The sequence below is a fragment of the Neolamprologus multifasciatus genome, chromosome 19 (assembly GCF_963576455.1).
Source record: "Neolamprologus multifasciatus chromosome 19, fNeoMul1.2, whole genome shotgun sequence".
Taxonomy (NCBI): Eukaryota; Metazoa; Chordata; class Actinopteri; order Cichliformes; family Cichlidae; genus Neolamprologus; species Neolamprologus multifasciatus.
In genome coordinates, this window is record NC_140457.1 from 25,079,112 (window position 1) to 25,100,701 (window position 21,590).

General features: G+C 40.2%; 1 protein-coding gene across 3 annotated transcripts in view; it reads right to left on the reverse strand.

Moving 5' to 3' along the window:
* The window catches only part of kcnh5b (potassium voltage-gated channel, subfamily H (eag-related), member 5b), a 199,346-nt gene extending 179,532 nt beyond the window's left edge, over nt 1-19,814 (reverse strand). For 2 of the 3 annotated variants that reach the window (XR_014871273.1, XM_085144144.1), the window contains exons 1-4: nt 19,574-19,811; nt 8,092-8,215; nt 5,233-5,339; nt 2,065-2,193 (exon numbers count right to left, since the gene is read on the reverse strand). Coding sequence is in view for 2 of the 3 variants with exons in the window: in XM_085144144.1 (XP_085000270.1) it covers nt 2,065-2,193; nt 5,233-5,339; nt 8,092-8,215; nt 19,574-19,646 (433 nt within the window). In the remaining variant the exon portion in view is untranslated. Of the gene's footprint in view, nt 1-2,064; nt 2,194-5,232; nt 5,340-8,091; nt 8,216-19,573 lie in introns of all 3 variants that reach the window. The other variant, XM_085144145.1, reaches the window with a different exon arrangement.
* Nucleotides 19,815-21,590: the final 1,776 nt, after the last annotated feature.

The window sequence follows — 21,590 nt, forward strand, 5'->3', positions numbered from 1 at the left end:
CACATGATACTTGACCATAAACTCTGTTTTGAATCTCATGCTGATGCCACTACTACAAAAGTTCAACAAAGACTGTTCTTTTTAAGGAAAATGACATCTTTTAATGTCTCATCTGAGATGTTGTCCTTGTTTTATAGAAGTTTTATCGAATCTGTGATGTCTTTTTGTATCGCTGCGTGGTTTGGTAACCTGACGGTGAAGAATAAGAATCGGTTGGGACTTCTGGTAACTGCTAGCAAAATTTCAGGGCGCTAGCAAGATGGACTTTTGGCCAATTACAATAGAAATGTGCTTAGAAAGGCTCATTCTATTATTAATTGTGTGAACCATCCACTTCACAGTGAGTTTGAGTTGTTGCCTTCCGGCCACCGTTTTAGAGTACCTCCGAGGAGGACTAAGAGACTCCAGGTCTCTTTTATCCCTACTGCGTCTTGTCTCCTTAATGGCAAATAATTGTCCTTGAACTTTCTATCATTATTGTTGTTATTATTATTTTATAGTATTGTTCTGTTTATTTTTATCCTGCTGCTAAACTAATTTCCCCTTGTGGGACAATAAAGAAATTGAATTGAATTGAATTGAGGAGGCAGGAGTACATCAGTGCATGTGTGCGCACATGTTTACAGGTGCCTATATATCAATGAAGGGGGAAGGGTGCAGGATCGTTGTAAAAAGGGAAAACACACCAGAATGGCAGCACCAGAACTGACTCCCAAGGCGGGGAGCTGACACTGTACATCAGTCAGGGTGCGGAGGATAACACCGGTACCCACTCCTCCAGTGACTCCTGACAGCATCACAACCTTGTCAAACACAACCTGACAGCTTTGCAGGGAAACTGCAGGGAGACTTGACATGTTCCTTTTTTTCACATTCAGCTTGGGATGAAAAACAAAAGAAAGGAAAAAGGTTTGTAGCAAGTACTAATCTTCTGAGACTTCTCAGCGTGAGAGAAAGGACACAGGAGAGCTTGGTACGCAGAGTCAAAGGGAGCAGGAGGATGAGGTGGATGACAATTGAGACTAATTTGCTAATTGGAACGTAACACAAAGTGCAGCCCAGGCTAACAGAAATCACATTAACTTGGAGATAATAAGACAGATAAATTTTGCCTGACGATGGCACATACCGATAAGTCAACAGATCACCAACGATATCAGGCATTTCCTGAGGGTAATGTAAATTTGAGTATCCATTTTCACAGCCATCCACTGAGGCAAAGAACAAGTGTCAACATCATGAGGGTCCCAGGGGGAAAAACCTCTAAAGCTGCAGTTTGAAGCAAAAGTGGTGGACCAGTCAGCCAACTGGTATTGCAATGCACTGTGCCAGCAAGGATAAAAAGAATAATGGGCATAATTACACAGAGAATGTAACGGAGGTAGCAATCAGTAACCAGAGAATATCAGAGAGAATTCAATGAAAGGCGAAGACGATGACTGAGCAAAACAGAGGAAGAGAGAGAAGGATGATAAACAAAACAGGTGCTCAAAGAAAAAGATGCAAGAACGAAGAGGAAAAGCTAAGAAACTAGGATAAGGAAGAGAACGTCAGTACCGTAAATGAAGGGCAAGAAAAGGTGGGGAATGATAAAGAAAAGTTAAAGATAAGGTGAAGGAAGTTTAGAGAAACATCAGGTAATAAAAGGAAAAGAATAAAGTGTAGGAGTGTAAATATGCAGAAGGAGATGGAGAGAAAGGAAGAAAAAAGCTGTTGAAGGACAAGGATGCAGAAAGCTAATTACACGTCCGATCACAAGCCAAGTGGTGTTAGATTGCATTGCATTGGAGCATCCAGCCATGTATTAATTTCTTTTGCACTCAGACATTTTGTCACATGTCATGCACTGCTCTGCTGTTATTCTTCATAGTGTGTTGCTGTCTAATAAACCAGAAACACAACATAATCTTTTCAAGTGGTTCAGAGCACCAAGCTGATCATCATCTGCACTAGGGAGCGTCGGGTTTTCAAATCTGTCAAGACTTTGGGCCCTCCGTCGTCCTCCACACAAAACGAATTTTCAACAGAAGGAGGGAAACATTTGTGCAGTGTGAAAACACCCACCTTTAGTAGTTTCATCTTCGATGGGCTGCTTGAAGAGGGTAATGTCCTTAAAAGTGCAGAGGAACAGCACCACCTTGTCATTCTCATTCCTGATGGGAGCCACTTGCATGTAGAACCAAACAGGACTTCCTGCAACAAAACATCATCAAATCTTAGAGTACCTATGTGCAAAGGAAGTCACTATAAAACAAAATAACAAATAGACCCAAGACAGTGTCACCATTGAGGATTTAACATCCATGATGCTCGAAACAACCTTACCAAATGTAATCTGAACAATCTCTTGTGGAATCCTTACTAGGTTTGAAACATTATACCTTTATGTTGCTTTACTAAAAGAATGTTTCAAACTACTTATCAATGCTTCCATTAGGGTTTTGTGTTAGGGTGTCCACAAACCTTTGACCACTTCTTTCAAAGTGTGAAAAATATATGTTGCACAGGAACAAGTTGTGGAAAAGAAATGTTTTATTACTGCACTAGCTTTTATGACATCTCTGCTGTCTTTGCAGAAAACAGATTAAAGTGATTTCACATCTAAATTGCTGCTCTGGGCTTGCTCAAACAATCAACAGAGGGCAGATACAAATATAGTCTAGCCATTAATTATGCTCCATTATCAGGACCAAACAACCACATTAAGACTCTCAGAAGACAATCTTTGTGCCACTGAGTCAAATGTGGTTGGTTTCATAAGAGTCTGTATCAGATATTAGAATAAATGTAAAAAAATATATACGTTTAAATCTATATGCCAATAATGGATTTTAGAGATATTTATCTTAACAAAGAAAACAACTGAATTACACACCAGTGTGTGATAACCATTATTTTTATATCTGGTTAAAGATTTAGGTTTTTTTGCAAAAAGTGCTTGCTCATAGGGGGTCGTCTGATTGTATAAAGCACCTTGAGATGAATGTTGTTGTAATTTGGTGCTATATAAATAACATTTTATTTAATTGAATTTAAAAACATAAGTCATTCTGGCATGAGAATAAAAAGAAATATCATATTCTGGTTTCTTACTTTGAAATTTAAGCAATTTTGTGGCAATGAACATGCTAACTCATTAGTACAAAAGGCTGAGTTGAGTCCTGAACCAGCACTCACATGGCACTTGGGTACTTTGTGAGAGTGGTAAACATGGCAATTGAACTAAGTGGATGTGTCAGAGGTCAAAGTGATATTCTTTCAGCTTTTAAGGGGGCAGTGGATGGCACCCTAAGGAAGCCAGTAGATAAAGAAGCAAAACAATTAATCCTCGTGTACTAAGGAAAAGAAGAGAAAATACTTCACACATAAAGAATTCGCCTCATTCACGTATTACACAAACGCCTCTATGAGCGCCCTGCTCTCATAATTTGTCATCATCGCCTCTGTCAGTGCGCACCAGGGCAGCTGTGTGAATGTGTGTGTGAATGGGTGAATGACTGAATGTAGTGTGAAGCGCTTTGGGGTCCTTAGGGACTAGACTAGCGCTATACATATGCAGGGCATTTACCATCAAATTTGTGCCATGGTAAAAGTTTTTATTTCCTTGTCCATTCTGCACTCAAAGATGGACCATTTTGTAGTTCCAGCTTGTCAGTTGTCCTAACACACTGATCTAGTACCTCTCAGGTTAACATTATAAGCACTGACAGGTAAAGTGAATGGCTCATGGCTCCTGTTAGTGGGTGGGATATCCGGTCTTTAAGTGCTGACATATGAACCCTGCTTCTGGGTCCAAACTACTCTGCGTTTATTAAGGTTGTTGTGTTTTTAACGTGTTTTAAAGCTTTGTATCTTGTTCTACTTAATCTGAAGAAGCCTCTAAAAAAAAGGCTGTAATCACTGTCCGCCTCTCTCAGTTTTTATTAGCACTGTTCATTCTAAAGCTCAGTTTTTAAAACCTTGTTATGTGATTACAGCCCAGCCCATGCAGCAGTATATTAATGACTAACCTCGAATTGTGGATGGATTATCTCAGTTGTTCAGTTGTTTGGTCTATTTTCAGGATTCTGCCATGCAATTGTGTTTGTCCCTAACCATCGGGAACCCTCACGTTAACTTTTATCAAGTGGAAAAAGGTTTTCACTGTGCTAATGTGTTTATAGTATGCTAACCCTAGCTGTGTAGCTAGCCACCATGTAGCACACCGTTATATACCAGCTAGCCAAACTTCAGTAGCCCTACAAACGTCACTACTGTTTAGTTTTCTGTCTTCATTTATGTCAGAATAGATAGCAGAGCTGTACGTTTTAATTTTTTCAGAAATCCCTCAGTCAGAACATGGTATATTTAGATGGAAACTAGTGAGCTAACTCCCTGCTACCTTCTGAACCAGCAACAGGGTCATGGGCAGGCAAGTCTCATTCATATGTGGGGAGCGAAATCTGTTCCATGTGATCCAACAGATGAGCTATTGTAGCTCGAATTGCCAGTAAAGTTAAAGCTGGTTCTGATAGAAACATGTCAGAATCCACAGTACATCAAAATTTGTTCTGTATGGGGCTGCATAGCCGCAGACCAGTCAGGGTGACCACGCTGACTACTATCCATGCCGAGAGCACCAACAGTGGCCATGTGAGCATCAGCATTGGAGAACGGAGGAATGGAAGAAGGTGATGATGAATCTTTTACATCATGTGGAAAACCGGATACATCTGTGTCACTTACATGGGAAACACCTGGCACCGGGATGCACTATGGAAAGAAGTCAAGCTGGATGAGGCAAGGCAGGTGGTCATAATGTTATGCCCAGTTGGTATACTTTACTATTGTTCAAATACACAGTCAACGACCCTGTGTTTACATTTTTAAATTCATTTTATCAAATTGTATCTGCCCTCCATTTATTGCCTTTATCTAACATGAGCAGTGATTTAAATCTCACATCCTTAAAAGACATATAAATTTTAAAAAATCTATATTTCAAACATGGTGCACTAAAGTCTGTCAAGCACATGTGAAATCAAACAAAAATGAAAAGAAATAATCGATTGATAGAATGTTGAAATCAAAATACAAAAACATAACTGACCTTAACATAACTCAACTGAATACACACTGATAGAAATGATGACAACAATGCAGACAGAAGGCTATCAGTAATGTATATGTGTTAAAAAATTACATAAAAGACATGATGAGACACATCAAGAAATAACTGAAGTGAACACTCACTGTTCTTTCTGTACAGCAGGATTTCAAAGCAGTTAGATTCATAATTGTCGAACGTCTGTCTGACTTTATCGATGGTCTTCTTGTCTGTCAGCTCTCCGTACATAAAACTGTGAAGGGAAATAAGCAATATGAGAAACTGCAACAATCAATCATCAGTCTTTCATACCTCTGTATGATATTTCATATATGTTATTAATGGTACTGTCAATGTGTTATCTCACCATCAAAACTCCATTAATTCTTATGTTTTGGTTCAATAGAAGTAATAGAGTAATCATAGAGTAATCATTCCATAAAGGGAACATTTATACATTTCTCCTACTTTGTTTTCCAAGATCAAATTCCAGTTCCAGTTTGCACATCCACACACATTTGTACTTTTTAGTGTGGGCACAGATTCAGTCACTATTGTATCCATTATACTGCCACAGTGCAGGTGACCTTCGACCATTTGAAAATGAAATACCAGTTTAGACTTTCACTTGATCTTTCCTTGATACACAAACAAACTCAGTGACTAGATCCTGATCAGTTCATCCTTGAGTTCAGTAAATGCTTTTATGTTTTCTTCCAGCTTTGCCAAAGAACTTAAAATGAGGATTTTATTAAATTTCAACATCTTTTGGTTAGAAATGCAAAGTATAGCCATCCATTTTTTAAAATCCAAATCAGGGATGCAGGAGCCAACAGCAGCTATCATACAACAAGAGACAGGGTACACCCCGGACAGGTCTACCAAAGAAAGGCTAAAGCCCCACATGGAAAGACTACAGACTGGATTCAAACCTAGGACCATTACTGTAAGGCACCAGTGCTACCCACCACAGCACCATGATGTGAACACAGAAATTGGACGTTTTCAGAAAACTGGGATTTGACATCTAACCCCGCCCTCTAACCTCTAATGGAATGGGCCAAAGTTGAATGTCGCCTTGTAGCAATGATGTCACCAGTGATGTCAGACATATTAGTAAGCAGAGTGGAAAATTCAACCTGGCCTTACTGCGAGCTGAAGACATAGTTCAGTGAAATGATGTGAAAAATCAAGCACAGCATTAGTTTAGGATTAGCTGTTGTCAGTGCCAGCCCACATCCTCCGCTGGCCTTTCTATCCATCCAATAAGTGAATCTGTGAATCAGTGTGGGCAGACTAAAGCTGCTTAATCTGCCCACAGTTCTTAAGTTAATTAATGGCATATCTTTCTTGTTCTGTATGGGGGTCTCCTGCTCTCACGGGCTTTGGCTTTCCACATTTGCATGTTGAATTACTTGGAAATCCAGCAATACACGTGTAGTGGTGTGGTGATCGGCCTATGGGACCAGTCTAAGACACGAGTCCTTTGTAGGTTGGCTGATAAAAATCCAAAAGCAAAACACTGCAATTTGTATAGCATACTGTTTCATCTTCAATTCCCAGCTGAAGAGATCTACCTTCACTTTTTATGAAATTGTTTTGTTATTTCCTGGACTTACTGCTATTAGGATTTTATGTGAAATGTCAGCACATCTGCACCACTGTTACAGATGCATACCTTTTGTACCACAGTTAAAAGACTGAAAAGAAAAAGAAATGTCTCTGGACCCCATTAACAAGCTGCTGTCTTCCATCAGTTTGGCAGCAGCCTGTAAGTTTAAGCTCTCAGTGGCCTCTTCAATCCTCTCAGTGTCACGACTGAGCGCATTGTCAGTCTCAGCGTCCTCTTCAGCCCAGAGCAGCAGGAAGCACAGGGATAAATCCGTGTCTCTGTTCTCACTCAGCTCAGTGTCCGAATGGAGTCTTTTTAGCCGCAGGCTAGTCAAGGCCGACCCCACCCCCACCCACCACCCACCCACCCCACACACACACACCACCCTCCAGTCACATCTGAGAGCAGCCTGAGGAAAGGGAGTCAAATTTTAAAACATCTTGACTGACAGGCGAGCAGGGCACCGTCCTCGAGGTGGACTGGGAAGAGCTCCCCTGACAGCTCCAGACTGGATTCATTTCAGACACTCACTGAGTGGTGTGCCATCCTCTCTCTACTTCCTCTCTTTCAAAACAAGAGTTTTTCTTTTGGCTAGAGGAGGACAGAATTAGGGAGGTGCAAAACAATTGACACTTTGAAACCTTTTCTTTGTTTGCGTGTATCTTTGCAGGCTAAATAGAGAACTTTGAAAGTGACAGGGTTTGAGCTATGAATCATGGCTAGTCTGGTGTGGTTATAAATACAATAGTGTTGAAAAAAATTGGTTTTTTATGAGTCCCACTCTCACTGAAGAATAAACCATTAAAAATGCATAAACCCGGGAGCTAAATAAGACATATGAGTCTACTAGAAATTCAGCAAAGAACTGTATGCAAATGTGAAGATGAAATTTAATGCATATATAGCTAAACTGGGATTGGATTATTGCTCCATTACCACGCTATAACTAATAATGCTGTGTTACACAACAATATGTGCATATTTGCAGTCTTTAAAATGAACCTATTCTTATTTCCACCTTTTTTCTTCTTGGACTCAAAGACAGTAGCTCTGCATGATTCAGAGTTCAAAATAGTTGATCTCATGCTGGACCTTGATGCACCCCTCAATCAACCCAGTGTCTTAGCCAACCTTCTTCTGATTGGCTGTTCCTTCCAGACATTAGGCTCAAACAACAAGCAGGCAGGTCGACTTTGGTCGCAGCCAATCACATGCAAGTAAACTGCTCTGACTGCAGTTTACTAAGTTTTTCAGTTTATTACCTGAACTTTCAGATATTTTTAATTTGAGCATCCTTCAGTGCAACAGTGAATATATGCCAGAAAACAAATAAAAACATATCAGGTCCACTTCAAATGTCTGGTAATGATACAAAATCTAATTTGACTTGTACCTGCATGTGCTGCTCTTCTGCATGACCTCGGCTCTGTGGAAGCCAGACAGCTTGCAGAATCCGTCATTACTGTAAACTATGGGCCACTCCACGATCTGGGCGTTTCCCAGGAGAAAGCTGGTCTCTGACAGACAGACAGGAAAGACAGAACATCAGCTCCAGACAGCATCAAATATAAATAACAGATAAAAGCCTACAAAGCTTCTAAGCCTCTGAGGAGGACTGGATAAAGATGTGTTAGACTGGCCGTGTCAGTTTTAGTTTTTCTCTTCATGAAGCCAACATGTTGTTCTGTTTGTAGTCTTAGTGGGAAGAGATGAAAGGAGAGTTTCTGGTTTGAGGACCTCAGAATTTCAGAGGATGCATACTTTAATGGATCTTTGAAAACTGATTGTAAAGGTTCTTTAAGCTTTGCTTTAAATATACTATATTACTATACTAGTAATGAACTTTTTGTTTAGCCAAACCACAAAAAAGTGATTCGACTTTAAACCGATTTGTTAGAGCTCTTGTTGCAAAGCTATTAAACCAGAGGAAATGGTTTGACTCTGAAACAACTCACAGCGGAGGGGACATGCTGCACTGCTAACATGAGGAGGAACGATTACAGCAAGCAAGAACTCTGTGAGCCAGCATGCAGTAAGACAGACTTCAAAAACTCTGAACTTAAAAGCTGCAGCCGTATGTGTGCCCTATGGAATAAGGAGCTGAGTAAGGCTTACTTCAAGACAGTCCGCCTGAATCATCTCGAGCTTTTGGCCCTCTGCTTTCATTACACTCGATTACTTGATTTAAAAAAAATCACGATTATGATTTTTCAGTCTCGGTAGTGATGCTTTCAGCTGCTGGGTACTGAGTACTGATAATGTTGCAGTAGTCTGAGCAGTTTAATTCTTATCATTTTAGCCTTTGAGCGTTTTTTTATGAAACCAAAGACTCTGCCAAACAACTTTAATCAAGACGGGGAAGCCAAAGTGGTGAAGTGTCTCTCTTCCTGTGTGAGCCATAACAACGATTCATTAATAATCCTTTCGGCTTAAAATAATTGAATTTTAGAAAATAAACAAACATTCGGGTGAGGAATTACTAAATTGCTCCTAGTCAAAGAATTGTTTGGTATAGTCATGGTTCAGTATCGATGCTGTTTCAAAGCATTTCTAAAACAGAGAAATGAGGACTCGACTTTAAACTCAACTTTGTGGTTGTTTTATGTCTTTTTGCTTTGTCCTCTAAGCTGTGTATCCATCGGTCCAAACTAATCACATGTAAAGAGCGAGCAGGCTTTACGTTTCATTTAAAAAACGACACTTGATGAATAGTCCTTTCCAGAGCCGGGCCAAGGTTTTGTGAAACTTAAATAATTATGTTTGTAAGTTTGCTCACTTGCACAAACTTCACTTAATGAACAATCTTTTTGTAGTTTTGCTTTAATGGAGAGAGACAGAATATTAACCAAAAATCCAAAAACACATTACATAAAAGTTTGACTGATTGCGAGTCACTGAGTGAAATAAGTATTTGATCGCCTAAACAAAACATGACTCATGACTGAGTACTTGTTGGAGAAACCTTTGTTGGCAAGCACAGCAGTAAGATATTTCTTAGGTTTGCACACATCTCTGGAGGGATTTTGGTCATCGCCTGTTTACAGAAACTCTCTGAATCCTTCAGGGCTCCTGGCTGCTGCTTGGCAACTCCAAGCTTTAGATCCTCCACAGATTTTCCTGATGACTGAGGTCTGGAGATTGGTTAGGCTACTCCATGACCTTAATGTGCTTCTTCTTTAGCCACTCCTTTGGTGCCTGAGCAAAATGTTTTGGGTCATTGCCGTGCTGGAAGCTCCATGATCCATCTTCAGTGTCTCGTCCATGATTTTAAGGGGTAAATGGACTGATTCCTATATAGCGCTTTTCTACTCCCCCTGAGCACTCAAAGCTATAAGATGCACATTCACCCAATCACACCCATTCACACAAGCACTTCCTTCTATGTTTACTATCTAACATTCACACTCATTCATACTCCAATGGATGTATCGAAGAGAACTTGGGGTTAGTATCTTGCCCGAGGATGCTTGGCAGGCCGGGGATCGGCAGGGATCGAAGCACTAACCTTCCAATCAGTAGATGATCTGCTCTACCTCCCGAGCTACAGCCACCCCTTAATACTGTGAAGTCATCCTGTACCCTTAACAGAAAAACAACACTAAAGCATAATGTTTCCACCTCCATGCTTGACTGTGAGGATGATGTTCTTTGGGTCATCCTCAGCATTTCTCTTCCTCCAAACATGGCGAGTCGAGCTTAATTTTGGTTCTTCTTTGACCACGACACTTTCTCCTAAGCCTTCTCCGACTCATTTAGATGTTTACTGTCAAACCTAAGATGGGGGTGCTGCAAGATTTGAGTCCATTATAATGTAGTGTGTTACCAGTGCAGTTCTTGGTGACTGTGGTTGTCTTCAGATCATTAACAAGCTCCTCTTGTGTAGCTTTGGGCTGATCCACCACCTGTTTTATGAGCTTCCTCGACCCTTGAGACTTGATGGAGCTGGATGGAGATGCACAGAGCTCCAGGCTGAAGGCGACTGAAGTTCATTTCTTCTGTTTTCAAATAACTGCACCAAAAGTTGTCACCTTCTCACCAAGCTTCATGTTTGCTTTTTGATGGTTTTGTAGGGATCAAATACTTATTTTTCTTAAACACTGTAACATTGTATTGTAGATAATTCCCTGCCTGTACACACACACACACACACACACACACACACACACACACACACACACATATACACATATATTAGGGGTGGCTGTAGCTCAGGAGGTAGAGCAGGTCACCTACTGATCGGAAGGTTGGTGGTTCGATCCTTGGCTCCTCCAGTCTGCATGTCAAGTATCCTTGGGCAAGATACTAACCCCAAGTTGCTCTCCGATGCGTCCATCGGAGTATGAATGTGTGTGAATGTAATTAGACAGCACTAAGTATAGATAAAGTGCTTGTGAGAATGGGTGTGATTGGGTGAATGTGGCATGTTGTATAGAGCGCTTTGAGTGCTCCGAGAGAGTAGAAAAGCGCTATATAAGAATCAGTCCATTTACCATATATATATATATATATATATATAATGTACTATGAGAAGAAAAACAGCAGGATACTGGCATTAAAACAGATCATTATGACATTAAGAGTCTGAAGAGTTCCTGTTTTATTTGTTTAATGATATTTCTTTATATTCACATATATGTGTATATGTATTGTTTTCTAAAGATTAATGATTCAGTGGAGTTGAAGATAACATTTAGATCGTTATTCCTTTCACATTTGAATTCAATGCCCCTGGTAACTTGATATATTTGAGATGTCACACATAGCTCCGCGCTTTCCTCCACCTTTTTTGGGTCTTAAACTACAGTGCACCATGTAAGGCTTGCGCCATATCATACCGTTCACAGTAATACCGGTATAATGTTAGGATATAATATATATAAATATAAAGATATAATGTTACTGACCTCGAACTGATTTTATGTGCTACACGGCGCTCGAAAATCTGTCAAAAAATGTTTTACTACGAAGCTACGAACCTGCACCGCTTGATGGATTGTTGGAGCATTACGGCTATCGTAGGCAGGAGCCTCGCGGAGTGACACGTACTGCGCTTCAACATAATATTACCATATTGTGTGTGTATAATCTAGGTTTTGTGGAAATTATACATGGTTATGCTGAGGATATGTCGGCCAATTTCCACTGGAAATGCCTTTTAGTTAAACTGTCAGCAAGGAATTTGCATTTGCACTGTTACATTTTTATATAACTTTAATGCACATAAAACTCAGCTGCTTGTTTAAGTGAAAATACATTGATGGGTTTTTGTTTTATTTTTTTGCACTAATAAAGTTGAGGAGTTGTAAAGTATTTTGTCTCGTGTCAGTTATATCGTTATCGTAAATTTTAAAATATATATCGTGATAAATATTTTTGGCCATATTGCCCTGCCCTAATACCATGTATAGTATGCTATATATTTTGTTAGTGTTTATTACTGTTTTAGTTTATCAGATAGAAAAACACATCTGCATCATGAATATTTGGTCCAACTTTATGGATACAAAAGTCACCTGAACCTGATTCTTCAAGTCAATTTTACTTATAAGGACAAAATAAATAATGGACATGACCTTATGAACAAGAATGAACACAAATTCCCCCCAGACATGCAATCTATAAGAATGAGTGAGAAAACCATAAACCTCCCAGACCCCCTTCTTCAATCTGAATGAGTTACCCAGCAGCTACAGTCTGGCACAAATGAGACTGCAGAAACATCAGGGCAGAGGAAAAATACCACCAGCAGCTTCTTGCCCTTTCTCCTTTCCCTTTTTAACCACACAGACATTAATAATTCATTTGATATATTCTGCATGGTGATAGCTTGGTCACTGAGGAGAACAATGCAGAAGGTTTTGACTGTTTAACAATTAGCTGTACAAATCTTATGCAAATCATAATGCTGCTTAAGTTTAACAGATGGGAGCAGTCCCAATGACATATTCAATTTTTTGTACATAAATTATCTGGAGTATATTAAAACACACACACATTGAGTTTCAGGATTAGCGAGGTTCAGTTTTTTACTCTTAATGTATTTGAGGTGTAGCGCAATACAATCAAAGCTAAAAATGATAAATGACTCTTCATCAGGAGCAACTATGACTAAAGAAATATGGAGGACGGGTATTGTTTATAATTTAATAATAATTATAAAACACATTATTCCTTTACTTGAAATTAAAACAGCCCATGAGAAAGATTTACTTACTTGATGGCTCTGGCCCCACTGTGCCTCTGATTCCCTCCTTGTGCTTAACCCAACAAATTATCACTGCTCATGAGTTATGCATCAACCTATCACACTAAACACAGCCCAATCAGCAGCACTGCAGGGTAGGCCAAAACTCTGTTTAATCCCTTAGAGTCTTTTCAAAGTAAAAGCCATCTAGTGCATCAACTTTTACTGTCTTGTTTTCGGAAAAGCTGGAAACAGCCATGACTGCTCTTCATGCTATGAAATACCCAGATATTGCTGAACCATTTAATAATATATATAACTGATAGCCAAACTCAAAGAAATAACACCCTAATCATAATGGGCCGAGATGATGTTTTAAGGGTTTTTTTTTGGCATGTTTGCATTTATTAGATAGTAAAGCAGTGAAAATAGACAGAAAAGGGGGAGAGAGAGAGAAGAGGGAAGACATGCTGCAAAGGTCCATGGGTTACTTGAACCCAGGTTGCTGCACTCTGGCCGCGAGGTTGTCTGCTCACCCGCTGAGCTAAAGAGGCAGCTGAGTTTTTTAAAGCAAATAACCTTTTCATTGTTAAGCCGTGCACAACACATCTCCCAAACTCTCCTGTCGCTGTCTGTTATACACCTAAACATCCTCAAGCTGACAGTCAGCTGCTGCATAAGGAAATCCCAAAAGACTTCAGCTAAATCTATCCGATCTCTCCGATGTTTGCATCTCCTCGAAATCACAACAGAACACACGAGCAAGAAAATAGTAACAACTGTTTCATTTTTAAGGCTCTTTCCATTAAAAAGTAGGTGATTACAGAAAATAACAATATCATAATGTTAACAAAGTAAATAAAGGTTCACTGTAATAGTTACTAATTATATGAAGCACGTTTAAGGGCTGCATGGTGGCTCAGGGGGTTGGGAAGCGTATCTGTAACCGGAAAGTCGCCGGTTTGATCCCTGGGCTCTCTGTCCTGGTCGTTGTGTCCTTGGGCAAGATGCTTTACCCTACTGCTGTTGGCCAGGGGGGCCGATGGCGCGATATGGCAGCCTCGCTTCTGTCAGTCTGCCCCAGGGCAGCTGTGGCTACAACCGTAGCTGCCTCCACCAGTGTGTGAATGTGAGAGTGAATGAATAATGGCATTGTAAAGCACTTTGGGTGCCTTGAAAAGCGCTATATAAATCCAATCCATTATTATTATTGCAGTGATTAGCACTGTTGCCTCACAGCATACACCTCCTTTTCCACCATCAGGCTGGTCTTTCTGTGTGGAGGATGTTCAACCTGTTTTTGCGTTCTCCGGTACTCCGGCTTCCTCCCACAGCTCAGAGACATGCAGGTTAAATGATGTTTCTAGGTGCCCATAGGTGCCCGAATGGTTGTCTCTATGTGAGGCTAACGGTGTCTTGCCTCTCACCCTAAGACAGCGGTCCCATACCCCCGGGCCACAGACCTGTACTGGTCCGTGAGTTGTTTGGTACCTGGCCGCGAGAGATAAGGCTCAGGTGTGAAATTTATGGTTTTCAGGGTTTTTATCATTAACTCTGTCTTTTTCCGTGTTGTAGTTGTGTATCTTATTTTGAAAGAAATATTTACGCATTACCATAGCGACCAGAGAGCATTAAGAGGCAGAAAGGAGGACGTTGCTCTCAATGTTGTTGGCGCATTTCAGGAGGACGCTGATAATAAAGTTACACAATTACACAGTGAATTCACATTTATTATTATATTTTGTCTTGGTTGTATCATTTTATTTTGTTGTATTTGTCCACGACACCTGAAAGGCCGGTCTGTGCAAATATTATCTGACATTAAACTGGTCCGTGGCGCAAAAAAGGTTGGTGACCGCTGATTTAAGACAGCTGGGATAGGCTCCAACCCCAATGTGGGCCTGAATTGAATAAGCGGAAGAGAATGGATATTTATGAAGCTAACTCATTGGTTAACATGTCTGAGAAGTCAAAAAACAGACAGCAGTATTTGGCATGAACATGCAAAACCAGTGACGTCCTTTATCACCTGCCAGGAATATTGTCCTGGTAACTCAGAGAGACTTCTCTCTTCCAAAATAAAACAGTTGGCTGGTCAAAGGTTGGATTGTAGATAAAGATACTGTAGCAGCCAATCAAATAAGACTGCATGTATGCACAAAAAGCAGCATTTCCACCTGTTCTACATTTACAGCATTGAGCAAAACTCTGTGAAACAGCATTTAAGCTCTGGAAAGACAATAAAATTTCTGCAGTGAGACACGAGCGGATGAGTTGTTGAAGGTGTGTCAGCAGCTCTTTCAGCCATTTACAGACTGATGGGTAAAACCCTCAAGCAGCACACTCTATTGATTTCACCAGTCAGCCATCTAATGATAAAAAAAAAAAAAAGCGATCATAAAAACGTTCTTGCTGTAGTCAGGGGAAAACCTCTATCACTGCATTGGCCTGCCAGCTGGCAGGGTGATATTTGATTTTTTAACAATTGTACATTTTTTAAAAACTCATCAGCTGAACGCCTTGCAATGATCATGTGACCACAGATATACTGGAAAAGCATATAGATGGCATTTGAAAGTGTGCGAGTATATTCAAAGGGGAACGGTGATCTTTTATAATATTAACTATCTTCATGAAGCCGTAACAGCCGGCTGACAGTCAAAGTATCACCGGGGGCTGGTTTTCACTTTTTTTTTTAAATGATATTCTCACTGATTTTATGTCTCCACTGACACGTTTTTCTTTCCTGCTACAAGAAGAGAAGTTTTTTCTTTTAACAGCCCCTCCTGTTATGAGAGAGCACTTCTACAACATGAAAAATGAGGAGTGGAAGGCCATATCCAAACAGGACATGGCTTGTAAAAACACCTTGAATTTTGTTTTTGTGGTTGTGGAAGCATCACGGATAATATTTTTAAACTTCACTGTAGCTATTTATTTTTTTCCTGGATTCAATGGAAAAGAAAATCCAAGTACTGTATAGAGTGGGTTCTTTAGAGCTCAGCAGGGATATTATGAAATAAAACCTTTGAATCAATGTCCCACAACAGCAGATTAGCTGGAAATTTCCATCAATCCACTTCCACGTAGTGGAGCCTATCCCTGCTACCATAGGGCAAGAGGTGGGATTATACAGAGAGACAGACCATTCACACCTACGTCCAACTTAGAACCACCAATTAACCCCACAAACTGCGTGTCTTTGGACTGTGGGAGGAAACCAGAGTGCCCAGAGAGAACATTCAAACACCCCACAGAAAATGTAAATGTGGTATGTGGTTTCAGGAAAACTGAAGATTTTTAAATGCACAAAGCAAAAACAAACGATTTGCTTCTAGGAGGACTTTTGGTGTAAGTTCAATTATAACCAGCTCAGCGAAGCATAACCTCATATCTTATTCAGAGTTCAGCGAACTGATGAAAACTAAGCCAAGTCTTACACGAGTCTCAGATGTCTTAACTAACAATCTGATAAATGAACAACTGAAAAAGCTTAGGGGTTGCCAATACATCTGAGACTTTCACCTGGTCTTGTCCACCTTCCACCATCTCCACTGAGCCTAATATGATGTGTTCTCTGGCACCACCCACAGGAGAACATCTCCAGATTTTTCATTCACCCAAAAGTTTAGTTTGAAACAGGCATTTGATTAAAATAACTTTTTTATTTAATTTAGTGCAAAATGCTTCAGGCTTACGTGCTGATGGAGCTGAAAAATGATCCCCCAAAAAATCCGCAGAGCATCATGGGTAAGGGGTGAGATGGACAGAAGAGTCCGGAACAATATCAGCCTCATCTGTTCTCTGCATCACTTTCCAAACAATTACTTAACAGATTTTTTCAACACTAAAGGGAACGAGAGTTACTTAATTTATCACCTTCTTGTTTTAAGCCTGAAACCTGATGACTGCAGCCTCCTGTGGGCTCTTTAAAATTAAAGTGCTGACTAAGACTTAATGCCACACACACAAAAAACACATTGAATCATCTTGACCTTTTCCCACTCTCCTCTTTCATCCCAGCCAAGTCGTTAGCTGGGCTGTGGTATCTGCCCAGTATGGCTGCCTGAAGGCAGATACCACAGGAGCACCTGAAGAAAAACTAAAGCCATCGTGGGACTTTATTAAAACCCACTTTTAATAGATTGTTCCAAAGTTAAGAGCTCTGATTTAATTTTCAGAGAACTGTGTGACAGGCTATGAAACCTGTTACTGCTAAACTTTTATTAAAGCCGAATGAAAGAAATAATACATTTAAATTAAAAAAATGCTTCAGTCTTTTGTTTTTTTTTAATCTGTTGTGCTGTAAGAGCTCATCCTACCAACACATTCCAATGTCCTTAAAAATGTCAGGAGCTGCTTAGCAGTACTGAACTTCCAGCTGGAAATACAACCCCAACTCCAAAAAACTAGGATGCTTTTTAAAATATAAAACAAAACAGAATGCTGTGATTTGCATATCTTGTACTGACTGGGTAGGCAGAGAGCTCAGGCCGGAAAGGATGTGCAGCAGGTTAGAGCGATTGAGGATAGAGAGGGAAATGTACTAATGAGTGAAGAGTGTGTCCTGAGAAAATGTTAGGAGTGTTTTGAGGAGCTGATAAATGAAGGAAATGAGACAAAGGTGGATGGAGGAAAGTTAACGAATAAGGAAGTGAAGAGGAACAATAAGGAGGAATTGATGGCAGCTATGAAGAGGGTGTAGAGTAGAGGTTGGGCGATAAAGTTAGAGAGGCAAAACTGAGATGGTTTGGACATGTGCAGAGGAGGGATGGTGGATATGCATGAGCAAAAACAACAAGATTTTTCATAGATTTGGTCAAACAGAACATGCAGAGGGCTGGAAAAGTAAAACAAACTGCTAATGGAACTTTTGTTAACTGGTCAGTACCATGATTGGATATAAAATTAGCATCTTAGGGAGGGAGAGTTTCTCAGAAGTGATGATGGGCAGAGGTTCACCTCAATCTGCAAAAAAACAATGTCTATAAACTGTAGAACGGAAATGAAAGAGATGCTGTCGGAAATCACAGCATCATTTTCTAGAAATCGCTGTCTGTGAGCAGAGTTCACCATGCCAGCCACAAATCCAGGTTGCAAAGAAGAAGCCATGATCCATTTTTTGGAATTGGGGTTGTATACCCATCATTACTCACTGAAGTTCTACATTAACACACTTCGGCTGCTGTCATCATTTAAATTTAAGTTTACATTTGTAAACGTAAAACGTAAATTTGAATTTTGCTGTTTTTTGGCTCTCCTTGTGCCCTTGATGGAAGAGTGATTGGCGTATTTTCAGGCTTTTATCCTGGGATAGAACATTTTGACACTGGTGAAGTTGTCTTTGTTACCGATGACCACGCACACTTCTATAGGGCACATTAACACAAAATCTGAAAGTGATGTGAGCCAGGTGCTATGAATTTTGCAGTCACTAACCTCCATTCAGTTGAATAGTTATGGGAGATTTCGGATTTATGTGACAGCACTCTCCTCCACCATAATTAAAATATCAAATATCAAATGAATATGGTTTTGGAAAAAAATATTCCAGCACTCCAGCAGAGCATCAGAGACTTGGACAATCAATGCCAAGGTGCACTGAGATCAATCCTGAGGTATGGAGGAGCTGACAGGCCAGAGAACAATGTACAACATCAACATCTTTTGCTGCTCACATTATCCCAGACAGTTTCATTTGTGACTTCTTGAACAAAAAAAACCCCCGAAATAACACGAGAGAAACTACAACAAATGTTTTTTTGACTAAGGACAAGCGACAGAAACACCTTTCCGGAACCATCTTTTTGACCTCAATACCACCACACAGCCTGAACCTCCTCAGTTCACAAATGTGTTCAAACGTCTGCCGGCCAATTACCCGGCAGACGTTTTTGGGAAGATAAAGGAAAGCAATCAATCTAATAGAGACGAGAGCGCGTTTTCAGGCCGGTGCCAAGACAAGGCGCAGTTTACAACAAAGATTTTTTCCCTCTCGTGCAGAAACAACACAAAAAAAGCAGTCAACAGTGATGCAGAGTAATACCTAGCAATTTAAGGAAAGCGGGGCACGTTTTTATTATTTAACCAGGCAGATCGTTCATTCCGTCTAACTAAACCTAACGCAGATACAGCATTACATGACGGAGCATGCTATAAAACATTCAAACCACTGTGTAGTCCTTTCAGTCTGTTCCCGTGTAATAATAATAATTATTATTATAATAATAATTATAATAATAATTATAATAACTTCAGTTTATGACAAATAAACTTTATTAAAAAAAACTGGCGACATAATGGCCTCGCATAAACTCAATAATTTAACATGAAAAGTTAAAGGCGATGCGTAAACTGTAACTGTTGAGGGACCTTAACGAACAAAATCCAATGTGATTGGAAAATATTCTCATTTCTGAAATCAGCTTCTTTTTTATCTCTTGCTTGGGTTTGACGGGCATCGGCTGATGAATAATATTGGGTTCACGTTGCCTCACACGGGGAGCAAATAAATAAATGCAGGTATAAAGTGACTTTATTTGATTATATCCTACAAACCTCCCTCGTTGCACTGATATAAAACACACACACACAGAGACACACACACACACTGTATTCCATCAAAGTCCTGGTCCAAGCGATCTGGTAAAACCAAACCCAAAGCAAGCTTCGCTCCTACGCGTGAACTCACCACTTGAACGCCGGACTATGTTCTCCAGAAAAGTGTTTTGCGGTGCCACAAGCCCTCTCTTTCCCCCGGGCATCCTGCTGCGGGCGGACGGAGCTGGTGTCTGTGGCGGTGTGTCTGCTGCTGGGATGTCGGTACTGACGCTGGCTCTCAGTCGGACCGATGGGGAAGCTCATTGTAACCGTGCGCTCTGGATGCTCGGTGCGCACTGAGCCACAGCAACGGCGCTACATCCCGCTGCCTGCCCGGAGCTCCAGTACGCATGCGTATCGGCTGCCGAGTGCTCGCTCTTCAAAATAACGATGTACTGTAATGTTTGTGTAATAAATGCTGTTTACTGACTAATATTTAGCAATAAGTGGAACCTTTATATATTTATCACACATTCGGTTTGCATCGTTAGTAACGCAGATGACAATATCAGACTAGTTATGTTTTTCATTTGCATTTTGATGAGATTTTCTAAACAATTTACATAACTGCTCAATAGCGCAGTAGAATTAAAATTATTTGGCACTAGAACTGAAGCTTATTTATTTCTTAGTGTTTTCCTCTGTTGACTAATTTGCTGTTTGCTCTCCAACATCACATGCATTTTAAGATTGAAGAAGAATTTATGAAAACAGAAAATCAGCCCAGACTGAAAGAAAGCAGCAAATACTTCCAATGGAGAAGCTAGAACCAGAGGACCAAAAGGTAACTGTAGATTATTAATAAATCAGCTATACTTGGTCAGTTTACAGACATCAAGTTTTAATGGCAATTTCTTTCAAAAGATCTAAAGTGTGTTAAAACCATAATACAGTTCTTTTTAAGTTGATTTCATAGACATGTCCATCTACGGTTATAGGATACACAGCATCGACAGTCTACAGTTCAAGAATATAAGGTTAACAATTTAACTGTTTAGGCACCAGAAAGGAAAACTCAAATGTTGGTCTACTGGAGCAGAGGGCCCAACTAGAGGAAGGAGGAAGGTATAATGAGTTAAACCTGGCAGGTTTTCATCAACAAACTTGTAACACAGCAGGAATTAATGCCAGGAGAAATAAAGAGCCAAGTGAAACAAACAACAAAATTCCCCTTTTTAACTTTATTTCAATTCATGCTGAGCAAAAGTGATATAGTGTGTTAATCAGTGAGATTTAGAGCTGTCAACAGAGGCATTTTTAATCTCAGGACAGAGTCAGGCTGGCTGTTTCCTGCATCCACCCTTAATAAACTATCTGTGCTTCCTAATTCAAACATGGTACATGAGAGAAATTTAGCAGAATAATTCTAAATAGTGAGCAGATAAGTAACTGTGAGTTGCTTTAGTATGAAGCAGTAAAACTAGTGTCTCCCTCTGCGAGCTTCCCCCAGGAACGCTCATTAGCTTGCATAAAGGATTAATGGGGCACCTGGGAGCAGAAGGCCTCCACTGGAGCAAGAGACCACACTTCATGCTGACGTCACCACCAGTGATGGGAATAACGGCGTTACAATAACGGCGTCACTAACGGCATTACTTTTTTGAGTAACGAGTAATCTAACTAATTACTATTCCTATCGTTACAACGCCGTTACAGTTACTAACAAGAAAACGCGGTCCGTTACTATATTTCAACAAACAGACGGTTGAAGCTGTGTTCAGCTTACCGCATCTTATATCAGTTGCACGGAAGTAGCTGTAAGTAATCTGGACGCTACAGCTTTAAGCAGCTGCGCGCGCTCCCGCAGACGGTAGTCATGATCACTTTTTGGCACAACACCTGGAGCTAAGGGGGCAAAACAATCACATGAGTGCTGCTGTTTGACTGAGGAAGAATGAAGTAGTCGTGGTAAGCGAATCACATGACCACTTAAAGAAAAAAACAAAAAAAACGGGAAGTTTTAGGAATGACGGCGAGAGAGAGAGAGCAGAAAAAGAGAGAGAGCGAGTTTTAAGATGTGAGAGATTTGTGACGTTTAGCGTGTTTGTAGTGTGTAGTTAGTGTGTTGTCTTGTGTAGTTAGTGTGTAGTGTTGTGGATAGTTTTGTG